Below are 26900 nucleotides of genomic sequence, written 5' to 3' on the forward strand. Positions count from 1 at the left end.
ACAAACATGCATTCAGGGAGGGAAGGAAAAGGGTCTTGATTTTGATGAGTCACGGGTGATACATGCCACGGACTACCCAGGACACCAACCCCTGTCCTCCCTTGTGTGCCATCACCACCAGCCAGAGAAGAAATGATCCAAACCAAAAAAGGCAATGCTAACAAAAAGAATGATGAGGCATAATAGCCAAAATAATAACAATGCCCACAGGAAATAGATGGCACCCATACACCCAACATCCATGAAAGGAGCAGAGGGCACAGAGAAGAGATGGGGCCTCGAAGCGTGCACACACCGTACACTGACACACCCATGCGAAAACCATCTGGAGCCAAGAGAGAAGGCAGAAGAATAAAGGGAGGGAAGTGGGACAAGGGAGAAGAGCGCTAAAGAAGAGAATCAAAATCCACTTCACACTTACATGCACTAAACGAACGGAAAAACAAGATGCGAGTGAAAAGAAGAACACACACTCAAAACTAAAGGGCAGTCTTTCCCCTGCCTGCCACCCTCCCTTACTAACAAAAAAGAAAAGAAAAAGTCCAAACCCAACCCCAAAATATATGAAGGGTGAGAGGAGCATGAAGAAGCATGGAGACAAAAGAGAGAGAGAGGAGAACGTGGAGTGGGGTTGATGACTGGTAGGTTGTTAGTACTGAGGAGGAAAACAAGGGAACAGATTCTGATGCCCATGGGGAAATTCACGAGACAGGAACATGCCATGCAGAGTTTGTACGGAGAACACAAATTGGCACAGCTCCCTTTGGCCAAGGTGGGAAGTACGGTGAAAGGAGGGAAAGGAAGAATACAGGAAGTCGAGTACTTTCCTCCCCAGATCACCTGTGGCAGCCGTGGCCACACAAAAGGGAAAGAAAAAAGGGATTCGGGAGTGGGGAAGGGGGAAAAGAAAGGAGGACGAGTGAGGGGTAGGAAGACACGGAGAGAAGAAAGTCCTCAATAGAAATCTCTGTTGTCCCTAGTCGATAACTTGGAACTCGCAAAATAAGAAAACAAAACAAAACGAATTTAGCTCAACAAAGAACATTTCTTTAAAAAAAACTTTTTTTTAGGAAAAAAAAATTACAAAGTAGAGAAAAGGAAAACTGTCCCAACCAAACTCATCCAAATATTGTCAGGACAGGTGCATCCCCTTCTATTTTCTTCTTAAAGAAAAAGAAAGGCTCGTATTTAATTCAACAGAAAATTTTAAAAGAAGAAACAACTCTAAAGAGGATAAAAGGGGGGTTTGGGGAGGAAAAGGGGGGCAACACACGGCAAACCCAAAAAAAGAGACAATAAGAATGATATCTACCAGACAATGTAGTTTGTTTACCATAGCGTGTCCGATGCCTGAGTGCTTTGCGGAAAAGGGGGAAGAAAGGAAATTAAAAATTGTGAACAGAACGATTGTTAATTAAAAAAACTAAAAACAAAGATGAGTCGTTAGGGTGTTAGTACATTCGTCGGTTAGTAAAATGACACATTGCATGAATGATCTTGTGTTAGTTTTTCAAAAAAAAGGCACCCGACACAGAAAAAGAGAGTGGGGGAAGACAATGAGACCAAGACTCTATGGAAAACCTGGGGACCTGGGGCACAGCCAGGAAAGGAGCTGCAGTCCACCTTGTCTTTGTAACTCCCCTCTTCTCCCAAACACACTCAGACCAGACCTCACCCCAGTCAGAATTAGCATCATACTTACTTTCCAAGAGCTGTTCTGAAAGAACACCGCCCTGCTCCCTTCCCACCCTCTAGCACAAACACAATCCATCTGTCCTGAAAGAAAAGACCCCCAAGGTTTATCGTTCCACACGTAGATAAATCGAGAGAGCTGAAATACCAATACTTTGGGGATTGCTTTTTCACATCTGACTCTGATTACATGCATGGACAATCATGATTTTCTCCTAGGACAAAAAGATCTTAAAACATTTACAGATCACATCTAGCACAGGAAGGCTACGTATGTAGTTTACTCTGGGTTTCCATGGGTAATTTAAAGATCCACGACCCCCTTGATTTTGTGGATTTGTGCAGCAGGAGGGCAACTTTCTCCTCTTTCCTGTTCTCTCAGGTTTAAATAACTGTGTTGTTAGAATGCATCAAAAGAGTTGGAGTCTCCTTCACTAGCCAATAATGTTACTTTGTTTACTTTGCCAGAATGTCTCCTGTTAGAATCACTCTCCCCTCATTCCTCTTTAAAAATGCTTTTCAAGCTTTTAAGCAATTTCTTGCTTGGATAGCAGAGGGAACTGGCAGGTTAAACATGATTAGAGAAGCCCTACAATTAGTCTTTTCTTCGCTGTTTTCAAATGTTAAATTGCCAACACACCCTGAGCTGGGAGGCTAGAAGGCTCGAAGATGGTTAACCCCAGTTTTGTGTTTGCGGTTTGACTAAAGTGGCATATAAAAGTAAAGCACTTCCTGTGATGGCCGTGACCGTGGACTCAGGTCCTGGTTATAATTTAGAACAGATAATCCACGTTCCCTCCATTAATCAGAACCCCCAATAAAGTACCTGACCTTGGCCTGACTTGGCCCAAAAGCAGAACCGTAATGACCAAAAAGGAAGAAAGGGGGAAAGTTCTGCTCCATTTGGTAAGGAAACCCCGAGTAAGCTTTCCTCGGATGAATCTTTACCACAGAAGCCATTCAATCTTACCAAAAGAGTGGGCGAGACTGCCACCAGCTTATTGTCAAATATTTATGAAGTGATTTACAGTTTAACTGAAATAGACAGGGGCTTCCCACCCCTTCAAATGTATCCTAGGGAACTCAAAAAGATGTTATAAATGTACTTTTAATGGGAAAAATAATAATCTTAGCTGACTCAGGGTTGAAAGGATTGTATTTGCAAAATCAACTCTGCTTTTCTGAGATTTTTTTCCTCTTTCAATAAATTGCATTTGGATGCAAAATTCAGTGCAGATTCCGATGAGGTCCAATTTTAGGTGCATTTTCTCTAGAAGATTCATACTCCTTCTGCCGAGAAATGCCCCCAACACCCTAGGGCCTCAGTAGCCTTGTCTTGAGAGCTCTACTTAGCTGCATCCATGGGGACAGACAGAGGCAGTCACCTTTGGAAGAATACCCAGCATGTAAATCACGTGCACGTCCCAGCGAGTCTAGCACCCAGACCATGGATGAGCTCATAATCCTTCTGGAACATACGGTGCTCTGCACATTTAGCCACCACACATGGAGGACTGTACTCACCATCTCACAAATGGAAACCGTGGTGTGGAAAGGTTAAATGCTTTGTCCAAGGGCACAGAGAGGAGTCGGGTCTTAGAACTTGGACGAGAAACCCTATAGTGTTGCCTTCCTCTGCTTGTTCAGACTAACTCAGCACAACCAATATTTGAATTACAGTTTGGTTCATCCCCATTTCAGTGTAAAGGACTGAATTAGGGCCCAACTCTATTTTAGAAAAGTGTTTTTAGTGGAAATGAAAGTGAGCCTTTTCCGGCTAATTGGAATCATTCTAGAACGGCAAAGAAGCATGTGGGGTGGGAGAGAGCGAGAGAGAAACAGACTGGCTGGTGAGAACCAAAACCCGATTCCGCTCCCCAGTATGTGAAAATCCCCCCTTAACTGACTAATGGCAGAAGGGTATTACTGTGCAACTGCCAGTCAAAACCGACAAAAGGTCATATTCTCCTTTTTGGTCTAGTCTCTGCTACTCAAACCTTTCAAGCCCTTATATGTTAGCGAATGAAAATTTGATGTGGGCTCTCTTGGCCGCTGAGGGGGACTCTCCTGTAAGTACAGGTGGGGAATGATGAAAGGAAACATAAGCAACAGGATTCTTTGGCCTTGCAGGAAAAACACAGAACGGTGATTCAAAAATGTTCGACCTGTGTGTATGAAGATGACAGGGGATTCTAACTCTTAGGATTTGGCAACTTCATCACAGATAGTAAGCATCTCCATCCACGGGGCTTCCTTGACATGCTTAAGTGTGGAAGTGGGTATTTCGAATATTGTGTGTCTCCAATGTGGAGGAGCCTTCTCCCTTTACTGAGCATTATTAAGGAGTTACACTTTTATCAAACAGAAAACATAGGCAAACACCTGTCAGTTTTCATGCTTTCATGTTTACATTAGGAGGCATTAAATCAATCACACTGCAGAAGAAAATTTGATAAGCACCTTCTGGAAATTTACATAATGCTTTCTGATTTAATAAAGGATGAATGCTGTCCCACTGAGTTTAATGACAAATTCACAAGTAGAAAATCCAAGTGAAAACAGAACCTGGAAAAGGCAGTCTCAGAACAGACCTTGACTTTTACAGGAAGTGTTTGTAATTTTTTCCTGATGTGGGCTGGTGAGGTATTCTTACTGTTGTTATTGTTATCACTATTATTAGTTATGAAATGGAAAACAACTTCACTGGGCTAAGGCTTTCTGAGAGTGTTGTCACCTGACGGAGTTGCCTGCTTAGAATCAGCAAGCGATGGGAGTTCTCAAGCACGTACAGAACCAGGAAAGGCTGCTCCAAAGTTGACTTTTTTATGTGGGTCCTTCCACTTTCCAGGCCTCCTAGTCAACTGAAGAGTGTCAGAGGTAGAGACAGGGGCAATAAAGTATACCACAACACCAAGGAACAGAGAAACAAAGGAATTCAGAAAGATCACAGCTAATTCACTCCAAGGCTAGAGGTTAACACAACGACCCAACAGAAAGAATAAAAGTGGACAAGGGGTTGGTAAATTAAAAGGAAGAGAAAAAGAAAGACTTCTTCTGGAAGGAATTAAAATTATGGCATCATGGCCATGGCTAACTTAATTAAAAAGAAAAACATATATTCAAAGAATGAGAAAAATCTACCAAGCTGCAGAAACAAAACGCTCTCCCTAATTGATTTAGCAATAGTACAATATTCAAAGGTAATCAAGAAAATGATACAAAGAAAAGCAAAACAAAAGTAAAGTATTTATAACTTTTATCTATACAACTGAATTTTTTTTCTTAAATAACAAGCACAAATGGAAACTTGAAGTAAGAGAAGAAACATATTTTAATAATTATCCTTGTGAAATTGTAAAGGCTGGGAGAAGTTTGACTTCAACATATCCAAACCCATAGGGTATCTCTACCCCTCTCCATGTAACCTAACCCACCACCTACTTCACAAACTTCCTCCCCAGCCACCTAAGAGGAGCCTCTGGGCACTCTCTCCCCTCAGCCATTACCTGCCGGAGGTTGCGTGTCACTTTGACATCATGCCAGGCGTTGTCATTGAATTTTCCATTCACTGGCTCCACAATGGCCTCAAAGGCCCCAGACCCCAGGTTAATGACCAAGGAGACTGCGCCATCCTTCAGAGCCAGGTTGACATAGTCAGCCGACTTGCCCGTGTGCAGGATGAGCCCGTTCCGCTGCCAGGTCTTAAAGGACAGGGTGATTTCATCACTGCTGCTCTGGATTGGGTTCTGAGACAGGTCGTAGCACAGGTACTCTGAGCCTCGGAAAGTGGCCACATTCTCCTCTCGAGCTACAGAGAAAGAAAAGGGGAAAGCAATCAACACTCGACTGGCATGAGCCAGGTCTATGCAAATACCAAACAGAACACACTCACACGCACACGCACGCACACACGTACATGCACACACACGCACACAGGGCAGTGTCCCTGCCAGAGGCTTGATACCAGCACAACACCCCCTCCAACTATTCCACAAGACTCGTATCTAAGTACTACGGAAACTAGCAGAGAAGGTAACTGCAGAGAAGTTATGTGTCCACACAGGGGTAGAAGACTAACACGATGGTGCAGGAAAGCTTGCTATCTTTCCTTCAAATTTTCTCAGAGAAAAGCCTAAGGGAAATTTCATGCAAAATGGTAAAGTGAGGTTTACTTGCTTTTGCATCAATATTGGCTTTTAAATGCTTGTAGAAGAGCTGGTTTAGAATGGATAATTAACTGTTCTGACAAAGGGTTCTTTAGCTCTAGGTACCTTTTATTGAACAATAACTAAAAATCAATTAGCCTGAAAGATTTCGCTCTAATTTCCATCCATTAATAACCCAGCTAACTTTGGTTTCCATGGTAGAGTCCTGTGCCCAGTGGAACGTGACTGGGTTTTTAAATAGGAGGTTGGACCTGAGGAAATGATTGAGTAGATGAGGAAAAAGGGAACAGAATGGAATTTGGTAATATGTTTTGATAAGACAACAATACTTCCCTTAGAGTCAAAGGGACCTCTGCCCTAGAGGTCTCCTGTTTGGATGGCCTGGTCTGACCATCCTACAGAACATCTCTCTCCATAGGACCAGGGGTCCACAGAGCCAACATGGCATTCCACTGGGACTCATACTCTCTTTCAAGACCATATTTGAGACCCTGGGGTCCTGTAATTCCCTACCCAAAGAGCCCCAAGTCTGTTTCCAGGGGTTGTGCAATCCTCTTTCCTGGATCCATTTTCTGAAGGCAAATCATGCTATCAGTGTTTATACCTCAAGGTCTGAGGGCTAGCCCTGGGGGACTGTTTGCACAGGTTTGGACAGAGCTTTGCCATGTGGGTCAAGGCATCCATGTGCATTTATACCAGACCTCTGTGATACAGGATGGAGCTGAATGTGGGCAGAGGAAGGGGAAAGGCCACAGGCTGAGGACCAGAGGGACTGGCTCTCCCTGTGTTGGTATTTCCCAATGCAGAACTCCTAGGAATCCAAAAACTCTAAGTGAGAACCTGACTTAACCAGGTAGTGTCAAAGATCTATTTTTCAAGGTTAAGAGAAAAGAATGTATTTTATTTAATTATTTGTTGATTTGATTTATAACGTAGACACTCAGCATGTACACCTCCATTTGTCCTCTTGTCAGGCAGCCTCATTTAGAGAGTGGCCTACTTCATATCAGTGTTGGTCAAAAGCACCTCCTCAATGAAAAGAAATGGGCGACAACACAAGTTTAGATATGCAGCTTCCCTTTAAAGAGGGGTGGCAGGGTCTGCAAAGTAAGGTTGAGGGGACTCTATTTTCCCTTCTAGACCTACACTTCCGCCTTAGTCACCAAAGCTTGTCCACATTAATTCATATCCTTATCGACCATCATAGTCCTTGGTAAGTTCCCTAAGTAAAATCAAATAAGTATTTTCTCATCATGAGGTAAAGGAGTCACTCTTACAACGTGAAGAGGTGACCACCCAACATATACTGTTGAATTCATCATAGCATCACATCGTTAAAACATGAGCCTTAACATCACACTCCAGAGAGTTAGAAGAGATTAAGTGTGTCCCATATCTTCCAGAGGGCCTCAAGGATGTGTGTACACCTACACATTTCTGTTTGCACACACACTGGTATAAGCAAAAGGGACTTGTCCACCTCTAGGGGACCAGTGTTGTTTTACACATATAAGTAGCGAGTACTACTCAGCACATAACCCATGCCAGATACATTTTACCAAAATTAGTTCCCCCAAAATCACAGAGCAGAAATTTGGCACTATCTGTATGTTTGAAACGGGTTCATCCATGCAATCCCCTACTGCCCTATTTTCACGATCTCTCATTTCTAAAGAAATGGTTTTGTTAAAATTCAACTGGACAAGCTCTTGTTCAGTAGACTGGACGTAACCCTGATTTAGAGCAGAAGATAGCAAATCAAATTCAGTTATCACCGCTAAGCTCTTTTCCTAACAAAGCAAATGTACACACAGCCAACTACTACGCCTGTCCTTGGCAACCCACATGGTGTATTAGTGGGAGTCTTCTATAAACATTTAAGCTATACCCTGTGTGCCCAGTGAACTGAGATAAATGAGCAAGGAAAGGAATGCCTCTAAGAGAAGCCTCAATTAATCACTGAGTACCCTTCAAAGGGGGAACGGCCTGACACAGAACAGCAAGGCACCAGGATATTATTTAAAGTGCTATGTGGTGCTTAATATTTTTTACATAATTAGACTAAGGAGTCTATCAAAATAATAAATTTTAGAGCTATAAAGGATTTTAGAGATTGCCTGATTTAACACCCTTATTTTATTAAGGAAGAAACTGATGACTAGGAATAAGTGAGTTGCCCAAGACCAGACAGTTAGTTCTACTCTGGACTTCTACTGCCTCTGGACTTTTCTCTAAATATCAGTTACCTTTTCTTTTGCCCATCATTCTGGATATAGCACATGCTCCTACTCTGCTTCTCAAAGGGCATGAATGATTCCACTGAACCATGTACTGACTTACAAACCATCACAAACCTTTAACAAACTGAGCCAGAGACCTATTCCTCCTACCCCATGTAAATCACACTTACTCACCAAAAGAAATGTTTCCCTTCCCTGCATCCCCACCCCCCGGAATCAGTGTGTTTAAAACAAAAGAACGTGTTTCATGTGGAAGGCCACAGAAGAAAAATGACATCATTAAGAGAAGAGGCTATCACAGTAAATAAATAACAAATAAAACCAATGTAGGAAAAAAGTTTATGTAAATCACATGTATATTTATGCTAATATCCACGCAAATTAATCAATGAAGATTTTATGTAGCCTTGAGAGTACATTCATTTGCAAATATCTAATGAAAACCGCTGCAAGAGTTCACAACCTTCCCAATCTCTTCATTCAATGACGAATTTTCCCAGTTTACCCTTTCCCTTTCCCTGGGCTGGAGAAAAACACCAGAGCAGCATCACCCCAGATGCTGGCTGTCTCCTTCACATGTCAACAAACAATAGACCACTGAAAGCTACTCTCTGAATCGTGTGCTAGATAAGCAAAATCATATCATTTTTAATTCATAGGATACCTTCCTCCTGATTGTTACAGGAAGGAGAGGCATTGGCAGTGCATGACCCAGTCTTTAAAAGAGCAAATAAGGGGCTTGCAAGAAGAAAGAGAGAGGACCTTGAAGAAATTCTTCCTTTGTATACTCTCACAACTGACATTTTTCTCCTAAGGTCCCAATCTGTCTTAATTTCCTTCCAGTGGCTAAAGCTCGAGCATTCTCTTGTCACCTTGAAAACCATACCAAGTTGATAGTGAACATAACTAAAAGGTGCAAAACCAAATAGTGACAAACACATTTCTAAGCCCACTCAATTCTCCAAACTCTCCATTAGAAAAATGTAAGACTGCCCCAAATCTGTTTTCTATACTGAGTGTTTCCACTGAGAAGGAGGTTGAAGAGACAATTCAGTCACCTTGTATGTATTCAGGCTAAATAGGTAGAGAAAATGTATGCAGGGGATTATGTAACACAGTAACACACAAGAGCTTAGCATAAAGCTACAGCCTGGCAAAAGGGGAGGCACTGACATGGCTAATGGACTGTTTAGATTCACTTAGATTATATCACCCCAAAGTTTACAATCAATTGCATAAGCATTAAAATAAAAATGTTACTCTCACTGCATGAAAAGCAGAGCTCAACCCTGTATGACAACAAACCGTTTACCCATTATTTGTAAGTGTCCAATTGATTAAACACTAGATGCAATCGAGATAAGTATAACTCAAGGTTTTGAATCCGTGTGTATAAGACATAAAGCACTGATCTTTCAAATGGCTTGTTAATCCAAGTACTGATATGTACGTCGCATTAACAAGCATTTACTCAGTCCTATTTTCCACTCTCTCCCAAAAAACACCCAACTACTGATTTATGTAATAATTCTATTTCTCTGAGAAATTCCAAAACAGATTAAAATATTCTGTGTCATTTTTTGATTACTATACAACCTAAGAAGCATGAAGAAATGCATAACACTGTTGACTTGGGCCTGTGGTTCCTGATAGCTTGGCGCCTTAGGCTGTGAGATCAAGGAATCTGGACCTTACTCTGAAGGTTCTGAGGAATGACTGCATAATTTTACTGAGAGGATGAAGGGTCAGATTTGTATTTTTAAAATACAAGATTATGCAGCCCAACTTCTGCTGGGTTGAGAGTGAACTGGAAAGAAATGAGAGCTGAAGGCAGAGAGCCCAGTTAAAAGAAGAGAACGCATATGAACCACTTTTCCAGGGGGTGCCTGAAACTGGCTCAACCTGAATGTTGATATAACCCAGTGAGATTTGCATTTCATTGGGCAAGAACGGAAGCAAAAGTTCCTAGAAGAGACAACCTAAGGAACTGAGAGGCAGACGTTCTGGAAAACCAGAGACCATAGGATACTTAAGATCCAAATGCAACCAAGGAAAACCAAGGGCCAGAGGTAAAAATTGAGGACAAGGACACAGCACTAGGCATGAAAGGGCTCAGGTGAGAACAGGTCAGGAATGGGTAAAGGATTCTATTCACAGTTTTTAAAATATCATATATTTCCAAATGTTCAAATGCTTTCTTAATTGTTGTTTGTATTCCCTCAACACTCTGTGAGATCACTTTGCTATGATTATATTAATGTAAGGAAGAGGGGGCACACAGTTTACATAGGGCATCCAAGGAGCTTGGAAGCATTTAGGCCAGTTCCAAACCCTTAGCCCACTGATTCTCAGTCCATTGCTTTTGCCACCACATCACACCACCTCGCCAGGAGCTCAAATTCTCAGGGAATAGGTACCTAGGACCCTGTATCTGACATCCTGTGACTGCATGAAGTTCCATGTGTCAAAAGGAGAAACCACTGACAATGACAGGTAAGAGCCCACTCAGGCAACAGGAGCCCACGCAGGGGCATCAGGGAGTGGGGCTGGCTCTATTCCAAAATTCCCTAGTAGCAGGTTGGAAAAAGTCAAACTGAGATCACACTCGTCACCGTCATCAGACAGAGAGCCCAAGAAATGGAATTTTTAGGTACCCCTTAGCAGAGCCTATGAAAATGCCAAGCCCTCTGGAGTGGCTGCAGGCACTGGTCCTGAGCAGAACACCTGCTGTTCTCTAGAAAGGGAGGGGGAGCCAGCTTCTGAGGACGCGCCCCAGAGACAGAGGCAAAACTGTTCTCATCTTTGAATCATTTGTCCTTCAACTGGCCTCCGCAGCAGCACAGTACTTTAGTCTGTACCAATGCAAAGATAACCCTGGTTGGCCATCCTGGCCGGCCCGCCCTGGAGCTAATGAGGCACAAAAACACGAGCTACTGCTGCCCTCCCTGCCAGACAAAGGGATGTCCTACGGTCCTGGGGCTGGCCCGCTGACTCCCTTCCTCTGACCCACAAATTCAGGAGGGACAGCACTGTCCCTCCTCCGTTGGTGCAGCTGCAATGTGAGGTTTCAGGTTCTTAAGTTGTAAACTAACATATCACCCAATTCTACGCAGGCAAAGAAGCCATGATGATGATGGGAGAAGCACAAGCCCAAGGCAAGGGGTACACAAAGCAGAAATAAACTTTTTGAGATGGCCACAGTTCCACAGTTGTTCTACTCATTCCCACAGGGACCACATATCCACTCAATTCTGAAAGTCGCCTTGAGCTACAACACCAATTTGGGTTGTTTGCTGGCAAAGGAACAAGTTAAGGCAAATGTGAGTTTGTTCTTGCACAATTCTGTTTTCTTTCCATGCAACCTGCTAAGAATGCAACATCCAGAACAATTTCCACCTCTAAAGTCTTCTTACAAGCTATGTGTAGACAAGACACCCAAGTTAGCTGTTGGGCTGTGAGATTATCATATTTGCAAAAATGAGGGAAAAACAGAAATCTTTCTACTACATGGAATTCTATTATACATCATCTAAGGACATTTCCTGCTAGAATTAGGGAAGGAACACACTGAGTAAAAAAGGAAAAAGACTGCACAAGTGACTACACTCTTGCTTCTTCCTGTCCCACTTCCCTTACAATGTATTTTAGGGCCAAAGAAAGCATTTGAATAGATCAAACTGCAGAGCCATCCCCAAAGGAGAAACAATGAACCTTTACATGCCACATCCCATCATACAGGTATTTTAAAAGCAGAGTGTACCAGCAGACAGCAAATTGTGTCGTTATGAGTGATCCTGCACTACAAAAGAAAACACACAGGAAATCTGACCTCCTAAGGCCATTTCCAACCCTTATCCTCAGACTCTGTAGGAAAGATGCAGCAGAGAAATAAGTGGACTTTTCCACGCTGCCCTGGTCACTCAGTAGCCGGCAGATGCTTCTTCAGAGTGATGAGAAAGAAAATAGTAAATCAAGTTGTCACTTGGGGAAAAAAACAGCCAGCACCCTGGCGAGGGAAGCTGCCTTGAGTCCACAAAAGAATGGCCTGGAAAATCATGCTTCACTGAAATCACTAGAAAGCTAATGGTATCCTGAAGACTGCATTGCTCTCAATTGTATTACAATAAAAGTTAAAATTTCTCTTCATTCATTTAAGGAATAAGTATTTCCAGGCACCTACTATGCACCAGGTGATGTGTCCAGTGTTGAATGCACTTGAACCACCCAGGAACATGGTGAGTAGGAATAATTAGCTGACATTTTACTGAAGAAGAGAAATTATAAATCTAAAAATAACTCAAATGCTTACTAAGCGCCAAATCCTGACATGGACTCACATTAAACAGGGCATCCTCCTGTAGCTCAGAGTGTAGTGGAAATGTGGATTTGATTACATGGAATTTAATAATAAGGCTTTGAACTGGACAGACCTAGGTTTGATATCCGGCTCTGGAACTTACCTAACTCTATGGAACCTCGGCTTATTACTTAACTTCTCTAATAGCTAGTTTCCTAATCTATAGAATGAGCAAAACCATAGTATATATTTCATAGAGTTACTGTGAGACATGAATCAGATAAAGTTCCTGGCCCAGTTCCCAGCCACAGACGTGTTAGCTGTTGCTGTTGTTGTTGAGAATGCACATATAAACAAGTGATTACAAGTGCAGTAAATGTTTCATAGGTGATACAGGCACACAGAAGAAGGAATAACTGACCCTGGGTGTTAGGGAAGGCTCCATACAGGAGGTCAAACTTCATCTGGGTCTTGAGGTATGAGTAAGAGTTCACCATACAAAAGGAGGGATGAAGTTCTAGTTAAAATAAACAATGTATTCACTGGTGTGATCATTAGAAAAGCACGGGGTGTCCAGGGGATGGTAAGAAGTTCAATGTGGCTAAAGTAGCAGGCATGTGAGACTCAAGGTGCAGGTTGGGGTCTTATGTGTCATATTCTTGGGGCTCTGGGGAGATGGAGAACCAGCATAGGAGAACTTTGGCTTGTGAGTGGCACAATTATACTTGTATTGTATCAGGGGTCCAGTGGGTGGACTAAAGGCTAGAGAGGCAAAGAGGAATCCAGGAGACATCTCCAAGGTGGAATGGAGATTGCTAAGAAACCCTGGCCTGAGGCAACTGTGCTACATCTGCCTGCCCACTTATAATAATTTATGCAATATGTTGTACATTTTGTTTCCCATAACCACCAAATCTATATGAGTCAAACTGTAATTATGCTTCTTTTACTATCGGCTTCTCATTTTAATTGTGGGTCAGTCAATCAGACAATTGTTAAACACAAGTGCTGCAGTCTTATCCTGTAGAGGGAATTCCATTTCCCTGCATCCACGACTTCAGGAAAGCATTTCCTCCCCACCCTCTCCAGAAGGGGGTCATTTGGAGTAACACTTTGACCTTCTCTCACTTACTCATTCACCCGCTCCAATGAAAGAAGTAATTCACCTCCTTGGTGATATAATAAGGGTCTGACACGCAGAGGTCCACATTTCTTATTTAGGTAATCACTGTTTCCATATGACTTGCCTTTCTCTTCCCTTCAGCTCTGCCCTTCCTACAAGGATTGTGAGTTCTCCTATAGGCTGCCCCATGCAGTGAAACCTATCAGAGTAGACTCTGTCCCTACATAAGAAGGCCTTTGGTTTTCTAGCTCGTCTGCCTATGGCTGTGTGGCTGAGTTTAATTCAGGGGGAAAATTACCAGGAAGCCCAGCAGGACTGCAGATCAAAGCCACATTCTCTAACGCAGCTCTACCAGCAACAGAACTGATATCTGGATCCTTAATCTGACTGCCAATTTGAGTCTTGTGTCTGTTCCTCAATTAATTCAGAACATATGGTTGTCACTTGTCACCTCAGACAACCAGTCCTTGGACTGCTTTCACTCTGATTGGGAAGATAACAGACATATCTGAAACTATATGAGGTCAATTATAAGTAAATATATCAATTATATCAATAATTTTAAAGCCAGCTTTGTGCCACAGTGTTACTAAAACACATTTCTTAAAGTTACACCAAGGATATGGATGACTAGAATGGTGAAAATTTAACCAGGGTCGTCTTCCTGAAGATGTTTTAGATTGAGTTTTGATGTTTTTGAATAAAAAATTATAGAAAATACACACATCTGCAAACCTATATAACCTTTCACCTGTGGTCCAGTCCAAAAAGAATAATCTGCATGTTTATTTTTCTTCAACCAGCATCTTTTATCAAAGTTACAAAACAACTAAGGCAATTGTACTGGAGTACCTAATGGCTCATTGTGAGACTATATTCTACAGAGTTGATGAGGACAAAAACATTCACTAGAAACACACAGCAGGAGAGGAGAGGAGAAGACTGCGATTTTGATAAAAACCAAATTAATAATAATGAAATATATCTACAGTGATCCTGCAGCAGGAAGCAGATCATCTGAAATGATTTTTTTTTTTTTACAGTGGCACATACACTGACCCTAACTGAATACTCACTGTATTCACACATACTGTTCAGAAAGGAATATAAATGTCATAAAAGGTTCACAGAACCTGGTAAAACTCGAACAGATATTAAGATATTTAGAAGCAATACATAGATTTTTAAACCCATATGGACTTTTAAAATATTTATTTCTGTAAAATTTCTCTTTTCATCTGAGATGAAAACAAGTAAAAACTCCTTCATAACTAATCATCACTGTAGCATCAGAAGAGACCTTGGAAGATGACCTAATATACCTCTTACCTCAATAAATCTACATCTAAATCATCTTGCTGGTGAAACTCTCCACCTTTAAGTATCCAAAGAAAACAAGATAATTTGGTGTTATGTGAAACTTCCTACAGACATTTCTGGAGCTCAAATGGTTCCTGGTCCAAAAAGAGGAAAGCATATTGAGAGACTGCCAGGCTTCATTTGGGTGATCAACAGGGACGTCTAAGGTGTTCAAGATTTTTCAAATATTTCCTTCATTCAGCCCAGAATATACAGAGAATAATGAGTAAAAACTGTGGGTAGCTAATAAACTTTACCTCCACTAATTTACACACATACACACACACACACACACACACATAATGATCACTAACCATTATATATTACAGTGCTATTCTTATGTAACAAGAATGGAAAAAAAATCTACCCATCAACTTCAGGTAGTGTTTACTTCTGGGGAAGGAGAGAAGAAATGGAACCAGGGAGATATTCAAACAAGACTAAGTATAAAAGGATATAAGGCAAAAATGGCAAACCACTGAGATTTGTTCAATATGGGCAATAACTAAGCCAATGTTTACAATATCGTCTACTACAGGTTTATACTCTTTTATGTTTGAAATTTAGCATTCATTTTTAAAAAGTTAAATCCCTGCAGATGATTCTGATAAAATACCTAATCACCAAATAAATCTTAAACAATTCTCTTGTTATTTTACATGTAGATGTCAACTCCTTGACCATATCTTGTGAGCAATTTTTCATACCTTTTCAAAATCTCCCACATACCCCAAAATGTGTTAAATAAAGACCAAATTGAATTGAAATGAAGTTGAATTGATCGCAGTGATGCTAAAGTTACCAGTTCTCCTCCTGCCTTCCCCACTCCTTCTGGAGACCCACTGCTCAGTACCTCAGCATCCCAGAGTTCAGCCTGGCTTCACGGGGGGAAAGAGGAGAAATGCTGATGGAAGTGAGGGAAGAGAAGACACCTGTGTTTGCTGCCGTGTGAAAGCTCCACAGCAAATGCTGAGAGCGGGAGAAGGCTGGCTGAGGTCTGGGGGGTGTGACAAGCTTCTGCACAAGCCTCCCAATAGCAGAATAAAATCATCCCAGTTCTTTAAGAAAATCCCCACTGGGAAACCTGAATCTGTGCCCATCCCTCTGGCCTTCCCTGGCAGCAGGCAGCCCAGCCCTCCTTTGTTAGCACTGAGGGCTCTAGCCTGCAAGTCTAGACAGAGTGGCTGGTTAAAAGGCCCTGGAGTCAATGCCTGGACAAGATCAATAAGGCTTTTTATGACACAATGAAAACTTTCTATTTTGTTAAATGCAGCTAATCTACCATTTCTGCAGTACCCTTAAAGCTTTCAGTGCTGAGCACTCAAGCCATGGTGATTAAAACCCTGTTTAGAGACACAACTGGGGAACTTGGCCAATGCAGAGGTACAAATCCTAGAGACGTGGGCTGCGTCTTCTTTTATGGCGAGGTATGCATTTCCTTTACCTCCCACAGAAATAAGCGTGCCAGTGAGATGGGGCTGATTCTGCCCAAAATTAAAACCGCCCCATTCCAGGGCTCTCAAGAAGGGACTGATGATGCCCACAGTCCTACGTAATTAAACAAAGGGGTCTGAATCTGGGGGTGGATGAGGATGGGGGATGCTAAAAGGGGTAGAGAGGGAAAGTTCTCTAAAATGGAGGCAGACTTACAAATCAGTGACTTAATTTAAGAAGCCTTAAATAAAGGAGAAAACCTTCAGTGATTGCAAATTCAATTATAGAACTAAATAGAACTAGAATAAAGTGTTTATTTCATTTTCATCATTTCTTCACCTCAGACTATTAGCAGAGTATTTTAACAGAAGATTTTTTGTGCCATAGTATAAAAAGGACAGGAAATTAACATTTATTGAACGTGTATTATGCTCTGGGCTTTAATCTAGAGAGGGTCTGAATACACAAACACTATACACGTAGTATTTGACAAGAATTAACCAAGACCTGTCTTGGTGATTTGAGCTACAAGAATTCAAAATACTAACCACCAGAACCAATGTATTATTAATAGAAATAACATATATGTGTTCATATGTTATCTGAAAGGAGAGCTTTTTTATTAGGATACTTGGTATGTGTCTTATTTAACTCTCACAAAAGCCCTGTGAAATAAAGTTTTACTAGACCCATTTCACAGATGATAAAACTGACATTCACAAGGGGTGAAATACATGTACAACACCATGGCTAGTAAGAAGCAGATTCAAAACACACAGCAAGGTCAACCTCTAAACACTGTATGCTTTCCATTAGAACATGCTGCCTCCTATAAGGGTTGGGTATCTTTTCCAAAGACCTCTGTCAACAGTATTCCTGTGGGAGAGGAACTATTAATTTAAACACGCACATGCACATGCACGCGTGGGTGCGTGCACACACATACACTTGCATAGCATGTCATATTTTCCAAACTGCTTTCACATACATTATCTAATTTTGTAAAGCATCCTTCTGCAGCTTTTATAGGAACCTCTATCTGCTCAACAAGGGTAGATTTTCAGCAAACATTTAGATATATTAACCACATACACTGGATATGAATATAGACCATTAGAATGATGGAGAAAATTGTAAGAATTCTCTACATTTGCAACACTGCAAATATATAACTGCTTTAAAAAATCCTTAATTATGAGAGCATAAAAAGGAAATCCCCTTCTGATGCACTGAATCTAAAATGGCAACCCACCTTCTAAGTCAGATGATTCACAAACCATCACCCCAGCAAGCTCACTGAAGCTCCAGGGCCATACAGCTGGACCCTGAGTTATAATACCAATGGGTACAGTCAGAAGTATGCTCAAGGCTTGCAGAGGGGGAAAAATTATTTGACTTGTTATTAGAAAGAGCACACAAAACTGAGATTATAAGACTCTCTGAAATAGTTATTCGAATTGGTTTAGCTTTCTTGGGTAGCCATTTACGATGAATATTTACAGTTCCTATGATGTCGATAAAACTAAAATCCTAACCCTCTCCAGAAATTAGGTAGCAGGTAAGATTTCTCAATGATATTTTTATCCATGGGTTAAGATAAAATAAGGGGTGATTTGGATATCCAGCTATGATATGAGGATGTTACATAGGCGATCCCAGACTTAGAGAGGTTATGATATTTGTACATTATCACCAGGTGGTCAAGGTTTCTGACCACACTTTGTAGGTGAATGAATCAGAAGAAAGAAAAGCATGGAGACTTAGAACATACAAAAACACCATCCAAGACTTAAGAAAATAAGCAGAACCGCTGGCTCATTCCTGCCCGCTATGGTGGCATCCCCAAACAGATATCAGCAAAGATGCATCTGGATACGGTGGCAGCTGAAGTCTGAGAGGAAGTTGACTGAATCTCACTGTCTGATTTAAAGGCCCAGAAATGTGGTTTTATCTCTCTCCAGGAGTGATCCTATAATGAGAGATTGACTACACCAACTAAAATCAACATGTGACTGAGGTAGACAGCAGAATGTCATTATCATGATTTACAATGGAAAATTACCATCAAAGAATCCTATAGTCCACAGATTTGGAATTAACCATTGGTTCCCAAACAATGGCCTCAGTTAAAGTTTTTACCAATCCATAGTACAATCAGGAAGATAAGAACAATGCTGTACATTCTTTAATAAAAGCTAAACATATGCAATACTCACTCATGCAACACACATCTGGGTAGGACCTACTCCATACAACACCGTGGTAGGCACTGGGAAGATACCACTTTCATTCTATTCCTTTCTCATCTTGGAATTTCTTCTTTTATAAAGTAATGATGATGACAGATGAAATCTGGTAATGTCATCAGTTGGCAAAATAAATAGTCAATCCTATTTTGCTCCTTCCCTTTTCTGTAAAAATGTTACTTGTCAGAAAAATTCAAAAGTTTGAAGAACCACTGAACCAGAGAATGTTTTCTAGGTGTGCTGTCAGTCAGATGTTGACCAAAATGTGGCATTCTCCTGAAAAGGGGTTTACCAGGTGTTTCAGATAGGGTATCCAACCATCCCAATTTGCCTGGGACTGAAAGAGTCCCAGGACATGGGACTTACAGTACTAAAAGGGAAACAATCCCTGGGAAACCAGGATGGTTGTTAACTCTACATGGGTCACATGTCAGGAAGTAAAAAAATTAAGCAGATCAAATAAAAACTCTCAATCGCCTAGAATTCAAGGAAAAAAGAGGCTTGAATTAGTTGGATGCTTTTGTTAGCGACGAATGCCTAGCCATTTCCAACCTGACATTGTGGTTTTTGAAGAACAAATGATCACATTAACACTACAAGTAATGTATTCATTGCTGTGGTATATTATATTCTAGAACTTTAAACTAAAGTCATCCTAAGAATCACCTGGACTTCCTTTGAGGATTCAAAACGCTCTTTGCGATTTCATGGACCTCAGAGCCATCTAACTCCTCATTGATTACCACTGTACATCACCACAAACAAACAGCTTTAACCTCCTACTGTTTGAATTAGGGATCATTAGTGTCTTCTGTATTAGAACTAATAAGGTTGTATGGAATGATTTATGCAAACAGTAGCATTCCCTTGGCGATACTAGGATAATTTCAGGAACAGGCAGAACTTTACATAAGCTTCAGAATCCCAGCCTCTGGTGCTCTCGGGTTTGCCCGAGTGCTGTGCATTCTTCCTTCCCCTCCCGGCTACCCCACTACCCACACCTCAACCAGCAAAGACCAGTCACCTTCTGGGGCCTCTGGAACACCCCTCAATGACACTGGGCCACTTCACAAAAGAGCAATAGTGCCCCGCTGCCCTCAAATGAAATAGAAAAGTAAGAAGACATCATCAAAGAAAGAAGGAAAGAAGCCAGTACTTACTGTTCCTCTACTATGTGCCTAGCACAGTGAGAGTCACTTTGCAAATATTGTTTTTTCAATCCTATGATGACCTTGGAAGAGTAGGCGTTATCACTGTTTTACATACCAGAAAATGTCCACAGTCCCTGAGATGCAGGTGACAGTGATGATGCCAACTACCATATTTGAAGCTTACTGTGTGTCAGGGGCTTTAGCTCTGGCTTACTGTTATGCAGATGATATTTAATATAATCTTCACCATAATCTATTCAGGTATTATTACCTGCAGTTTTCAAAGGGGGGAGCTGAGATTCATAGGCTCAAGGCTATCCAATTAGAATAACAATAATTGTCAAGGAAGGAATTTAGAATGAGGCTAGACTTGGGTCTAACTTCAATCTCATTGTTCTCTCTATTGCAACAAGAGTTAGGTTTTGTACAGTATGGAGGTTTCTCAAAAAACTAAAAATTGGACTACCATATGACCCAGCAGTTCCACTCCTGGGTACATATCCAAAAAAACCAAAAACACTAATTCAAAACACTACATGCAGCATTCAAAGCAGCATTATTTACAGTTGCCAAGATATGGAAGCAACTTAAGTGTCCATCAACAGATGAATGGATAAAGATGCTATATATACATATATATAGCTATACATACATATATACATATATATATATATGCTATATATACATATAAGAACTGCTCAGCCATAAAAAAAGAATGAAATTTTGCCACCTGCAACAACATGGATGGACTTGGAGGGCATTATGCTAAGTAAAATAAGTCAAACAGAGAAAGACAAATACTGTATTGACATCACTTATATGTAGAATCTAAAAAATACAACAAACTAGTGAACACAGCAAAAAAGAAACAGACTCACAGATATAGAGAACAAACTAGTGGTTACCAGTGGGGAGAGGGAACTGGAGAGGGGCAATATAATGGTAGGGGACTAAGAGGTACAAACTACTATATATAAAATAAGCTACAAGGATAGGGACCTCCCTGGTGGTCCAGTGGTAAAGAATCCGCCTTACAATATAGGGTATGCGGGTTCAATCCCTGGTCAGGGAACTAAGATCCCACATGCCGTGGGGCAACTAAGCCCGCACGCCACAACTACTGAGCTCACGTGCCTCAATGAGAGAGCCCATGTGCCGCAAACTACAGAGCCCATGTGCTTTGAAGTCTGCACGCCACAACTAGAGAAGAGAAAACTCCGCACATCACAACTAGAGAGAAGCCCACGCACCGCAAAGAAAGATCCCACATGCCTCAACGTAGATCCCGCGTGCCACAACTAAGACCCAACGCAGCCAAAACTAAAATAAATAAATAAAATAAGCTACAAGGATATATTGTACAGCACAGGGAAATAGTCAATATTTTATAATAACTATAAATGGAGTATAACCTTTAAAAATTGTGAATCACTATATTGTACACCCATAACTTATGTAATATTATACATCGACTATACTTCAATTAAAAATAGAGTCAGGCTTTGTATAAAAGCCACTCTCCTGAGATCAGGAGTGAAGCGACCCACTGTGTGATCTTTAGTGTCTCTGTAGTTGCCAGTCTGGACAGTGACCCTCTTTGATGACTCTCTCAAGCTGGCTATGCTCTAATCATTTTCCTTTTGGTTTCTATAGCAAGACAGCAGACCTACCAGTATAACCTGATTATATACCCTTCATGTCCGGCATTATCTACCCAAACCCCTCATTGTATCCAATCATTACTGAGAGTCAAATGAACAAAGTTGACTGACTATGTGTTACCTGACGCCTTTAAGTCACCCACTCACTTGATCATTGAATCACCCATTTGGATACCACATTTTGAGAGCACTAGTAATGTGGTAGGTTGAGAGTGAAAACAGAAGAGTCCTTTCAAATTTTAGCATGTCACATTTCTAGGGTAGACTAAGTTAGAGAGTATCCTTAAACCAGGTCATTCTGAAGTGCGAACAGGCTTTGAAAACACACATAGAATTATGCAACCTGATGGTATTATTATTCATATAATTTATTCCCTTTTTTCCCCATTCCAGAAGATGTCCACCATTTCTTTAAATGCTCTGTAGTATTACACCATGAATTTCCTGACGAACAGGCTACACAGGCTAACCCTGACTTTGGGTTAACCTCAAGGCACTGAGGGAAAAAGGAATTAACTGGTTTTCACATCCATGTCTGAGGAAGGTATTATGCTTCTCACTTCTTCTTGGCAGGTAGAACTGGTAAGGTGAAATCTAGCCATTAGCGATGGAAGGTACTTTGAAATCACGTTTTTCTACTTCTTTTTACAAGCCTAGCACAATTCAGTGTTTGTCCAAAAGAATTATCAGTAGAGGCAAGACCAAAACCCAGGCTTTCTGATTTTTATATAAGTGAGTTAGTTGCGAAATAACTATGGGGTGGACACATGAACCCGATAACAGAAGGGACAACCCTAGAAGTTTGACTTCCAGGATGCTGGATGCCTAATTCTCACTTGAGTCCTTTCTCCAAGGCCTCCTGCATGTGTGTCTCATCCAGATGCACATTTACATCAATGTCCCAGAGTCACAAGAGCTGGCACTGGGCAATGCCTATCCCTGGAGAAGGGCTCTGGGTAAGAAGCCAGTCCCTCCATGTGGGTTACCTCTTCTACTCTGTGAGCTTCCTTTTCTCTTCCCCCTGCAGCAGTGGAGACTCTAGGACTTCAGGGAGGGAATGCTGCTTAATGACTCCAATGCAATCTCCTGAAAGCCTTATCAACGGTGTACAGCCCCTCTTCTGACAGCTGACCTTTCCCCTCGTTCTCAGGTCCAGGGAAAAATAAAAGCACCATAACAATTAAAAGCAGTAAAAAGAGGAGGAAGGAGGGGAAAAGAAACTCTAGCTTAATGCAGAGGAGCAACATAGAATTTTCTTAAAAAGAGAAGGAAGAAAAAAAGGAGGTGAAGCAAAAGAAAAACCAAGACAGTGAAGAGGGACAAGCACAAGAAGATTAGATCCTCCTAGGCCTCTTTATTTCTCTTCCTGATGGCTGCAGAAGTCATTGAAAAGGCTGTTAATAAATCTGAGAAAGCATGCTGGTGAGGGAAAATAAAGAGGACCAGAAAAGAAGTGATGGCATGCAATAGCTGGTGATATATCAAATGTCCCTCCACTCTCCTTGAGGCCTGACAAGCATTACAAGTGGTCCAGGTGCTCTGTGAAAGAGAAGCCCCTTGTCTCAGTAACACAGGTGAGCCCAGCACCTGGCAACGGCCTCAGACCGACCCTTCAAGGGCCTCTGAAGTCCCCACAAACACACTCTTTGTATCATTCCTGCCTGGAAAACAGCATCCCCTTCCCATCTCATCTGAAACACATGGATAACTTTTATCTGACACTGACTTTAAAACACCTTTGGGGAGATGAATATATTAATCCATCCACAGAGAGATCACAGCATTCTCAGTATTTTGCGATTGAATTGTAAACAAACATACGTGTCTACAGACAAAAGAGAATTCTTAAGTTTTGACATTGATTTTGAAGGGGAAAAATAATGATACACCTGTTTAACTCAGGACATTTTAGGAAGGCCCATGATGACTGTTTTCCGCAGACTTGTGAAAGATGCATTTCATTTCTCTGTCCATACTGAACATGACATGAACTATGCAGACAGGGTGACCCCCCTGGTTAGAGAAGTGAAGGAAACCTACACACTATGGTTAGAATTCCCCATCTAACAAGCTATACCAAGGGAAGGGAATCTGAGAAAAGTTGAGTGTTTCTGGAGGTCAAGTTCCTTTTCCCAGGGTTCTAAGTGGTTCCCCAGGTGCAGTAACTCCAAGTGATCTGTTCCCTTATACTTAGCTTTTCACTGTTTAATAATAATGGCAGCAACTGGTTCTGGAGGTCTGGCCATGCGCTGAGCACCACGCTCACCTCCTTCTCTGGTCTATGACAACTCTGAGGGGCAAGCGCTCTCACAGTCTTTGTTTTACAGACATGACGGTTGAGGCTCTGTAATCTGTCTTTGGTGGCTCAGTTGGTAAGAGGAAGCATTAGGGCTCAAAACCAGGTTCCGCTGACCCAAAAGCCTCCACTCTTTACCCCCGCCCTGTACTGCCTCGCCGGGTAACCTCAAGCCTCATGCACACGTGGAGTGAGATCAATCGCTTGATGCCTCATCTGACGCCTCAAAGCCTCCTTCAGCCTCCCAGGGATTCAGGCTTGAGGAAGTTCTAAAGCTGTGGCCAAGAACCATGCCAAGAGTCATTCCTGCTTCACTTCCTGTGGGGGAATAAACTGTATCCTGCAGCTCTGGAGGTAAGAAAGGCTCCCTTCATCTCCTGCATGTAGGGTCTTCTTTGTCTGAGTCCTTCCCAGATGCAGGCATCCAGGCTAAGTGGAAAAGGTGCTTGCCTCCCTGGAAAGAGCAGGGAGGTTGCCAGTGACTTTCCTCTGGCATGGGATATTGGCATCCCTGGTGTCCTATCCATCAAAGGCTAAACTGTAAAACAAAAACATCAAACAAAAAACAAGAACACAACCTTAACCTTCCTTGACAAAGCATAATGCATCTTTCTTATTAGACTTAATATCCTTTGGGGGCACCAAAGATTATAATATTATGTTAGGAACATAACAGTTACCCCTCCAGGTGAGAAAAATTTGCATTTTAGAAAGGTACATTGCTCAATCCAATGGAATCAAGCCCCAGTTGGGATATTTCAGGCTTCGGAAGGACTGTTTTGTTTTTGGTTGGGGTAACTCCATGGAGTCCCTCAAATCCCATCTCCTAGCAACTGTCAATGCTGACTGTGCATAATGCTTGCCCTGTCTCCATGTGAGGCGGAGAAAGCATTTTGACTATTAGCTACATATGTAAAGTAAACAAATCTGCAGGTGTCAGCTCTCAGCTACAGCCCAGAGAAAATCTACATGGGCCGAAAGCCAAGGAGAGGGCACAATATAATCAAGGATTCATTATATGCCCACTGGGTGTCCAGCCCTATAACCATGAACCTCCTTTCCAGTCATGTTCTTGTTATTCCCCTCGTTGCACGGTGAGGGGCATGTGTGCTAGTGTAGAAAATGGAATCTACTATAGCCAGTCCTTTATGCTCTCTGCAGAAAGAGAGGGGGACTAAAATATGTCAGCAAACAAATCAACTAACCATTTGAGAGTATTCACATGTTGGTGGACAAAATGAATTCTCCACACTTTAGAGATAGCCAAAGGTCTTTCTTAAGTAAACAGACACCCATTTTAAAACAACTCTTCCTCTCTACTGGAAAGAGAGAAGGGTCAATAATCAAGGCTACTGAAGAATTCGAGAGATCAGAACCACAAATTCTCATGAAATCTGAGTTCTGTAGCCCAGTAATAAGGAAAACATAGGGTTAACATACAGAATATTTTTTTTTAAAAAAAAGGCAGTGCTGAAACATTGCTCAAGCTTTGCAGTCAGACAGAATCCCACCTTTCCTTAGAAGTCATCTGATTTTTCAGCAAATTACTTAACTTCCTTAAGCCTCAGTTTACTCATCAGCAAATCAGAAAAAAGTAATAACTTGTAAGTCATAGGCTTGTTGTCGAGACTAAATGACATAATATATGGAAAGCCTTTAGCACTGTGCTGGGGTCATTAGTAAGTAATTAATAAACGGTAATGCTCACTATTAGCAGCCTACGAAAAATTACACTTTAAATATTAAAACAAGTCATATCAGTTACTTCAAAGGATCTTAGTACAAAAGAACAACAATTTCTAAGACAAAGCTTCTGCCTTGCAAAGTTTAAAAGATGAAAATATGTAAAGGTCAAGAAATACACAATCCAGAACATTTCTCCTACAAATCTTGTGAGCTCGTGGCCTTGCGGGAAGAAGACGACTTGCTAATAACCCCGAGCGCCTTCCTTACTCTGTACCCAAATCATCCTGCACTCATGGGAGAGGAGGGGCGGGGGGAGGGGGTCTTGTACCACGTTAAGAAGCTGTGCTGTTTATAAGCTCCAAGAGAGTGGGGAAGTCAGCAGAAGACTGTTCAGTTCTCTTAGGATTTTTTTTCCAAAGCTCAAGATTACTTTGTGAGGCCAAAAGGAAGAGAGAAAAATCCTCTGAGGGAATTCCCAGGCCCCAGATTCCCAGGCATGTCCTCTGGCCACAGTGAAAGGCTTCTGCAGGACCACAAGATATATCAGCTGAATTTTACATGATAAAGTAACCATCACAGAACAAAAGGCCTACAGAAAGTGAATGAGATATACCAAAGTATCCTTTCAATACTTGTGCCATCACCATTTTGAAACATGTCTGTTCACTGTCCTAAGTCACGCAAGGGTTTTGTCTTGGGTAAGAATTGAGTGCAGTGAATGCTATCTCAAAGGTTGTTCAACCTGGGATCTCTTGGTGGGTGGGGATTTCCAAGTAATCACTAATTCCGAAGGGCCACAGGGCATTGACCCAGCTCCATCCCATTTCACCTTTTAACTTTAAATTACAAAATGAAGTATTTTATTGCCAACCAGAAAAATCTCATCTCAGAGAACCAACGTTTTAGAACTAATAGGCTGTAAGTATAAACTCTGTGTTTAAATCTGTAAGAGTCTACCACCTGTATAGTGCCAACCCCACCGTCTCAAGTGTCCAAATGTCCAAATTCATTTCGGAGATCAGTCCACCTCACTCAGAAGTGCCAGCTTCCCAAATAACAGACGTAAGCAAATGCATCAACCAAAACAGACGGCACTGGGGTAACAGCTAATGATTCAAATGAGGACAACAGTACTTACACACAATGTAACAGAATAAAATCTCACTAATTCATCCTAATTGGAAGAAAGATCAGTATGACTGAATTTTAACAATTAACAAATGCTTTTTGAAAGAAATGCTCATTTATTATCTCCAAGGATATAAGGGACGAAAGAGCTCTGCTATATGTATGTGAGAATCTTGCAAGAGACTTAAAAATGGATATTCTTTTGAAATTAGTGCACTTGTTACTTGAATACAAATAATTGTTCTGAAGTAGCTGGGATTGGTACTAATTTACTGACCCGACCCCACAGAATAGCCATTTTCTCATTTTGTTTCATAAATCCTCCCCAACCCACAATGTTCAAAGGTAAATTTTAGCTTAGCATAACTAAATTAGGAAAATACATAATTAGTGAAGTCAACACTTAAGGGATTTTATTAAG

The 26900-nt window shown here is 41.4% G+C and overlaps 1 protein-coding gene across 5 annotated transcripts in view; it reads right to left on the reverse strand.

The window, feature by feature from the left end:
• The window catches only part of NRXN3 (neurexin 3), a 1617293-nt gene that overhangs the window by 1202001 nt on the left and 388392 nt on the right, over positions 1–26900 (reverse strand). For 4 of the 5 annotated variants that reach the window (XM_060166202.1, XM_060166193.1, XM_060166220.1 and 1 more), the window contains one exon: positions 5199–5500. In XM_060166202.1, coding sequence (XP_060022185.1) covers positions 5199–5500 — 302 coding nt within the window. Of the gene's footprint in view, positions 1–1333; positions 1358–5198; positions 5501–26900 lie in introns of those variants that run through there. The other variant, XM_060166229.1, reaches the window with a different exon arrangement.

The sequence above is a fragment of the Lagenorhynchus albirostris genome, chromosome 1, assembly GCF_949774975.1.
Source record: "Lagenorhynchus albirostris chromosome 1, mLagAlb1.1, whole genome shotgun sequence".
Lineage (NCBI taxonomy): Eukaryota > Metazoa > Chordata > Mammalia > Artiodactyla > Delphinidae > Lagenorhynchus > Lagenorhynchus albirostris.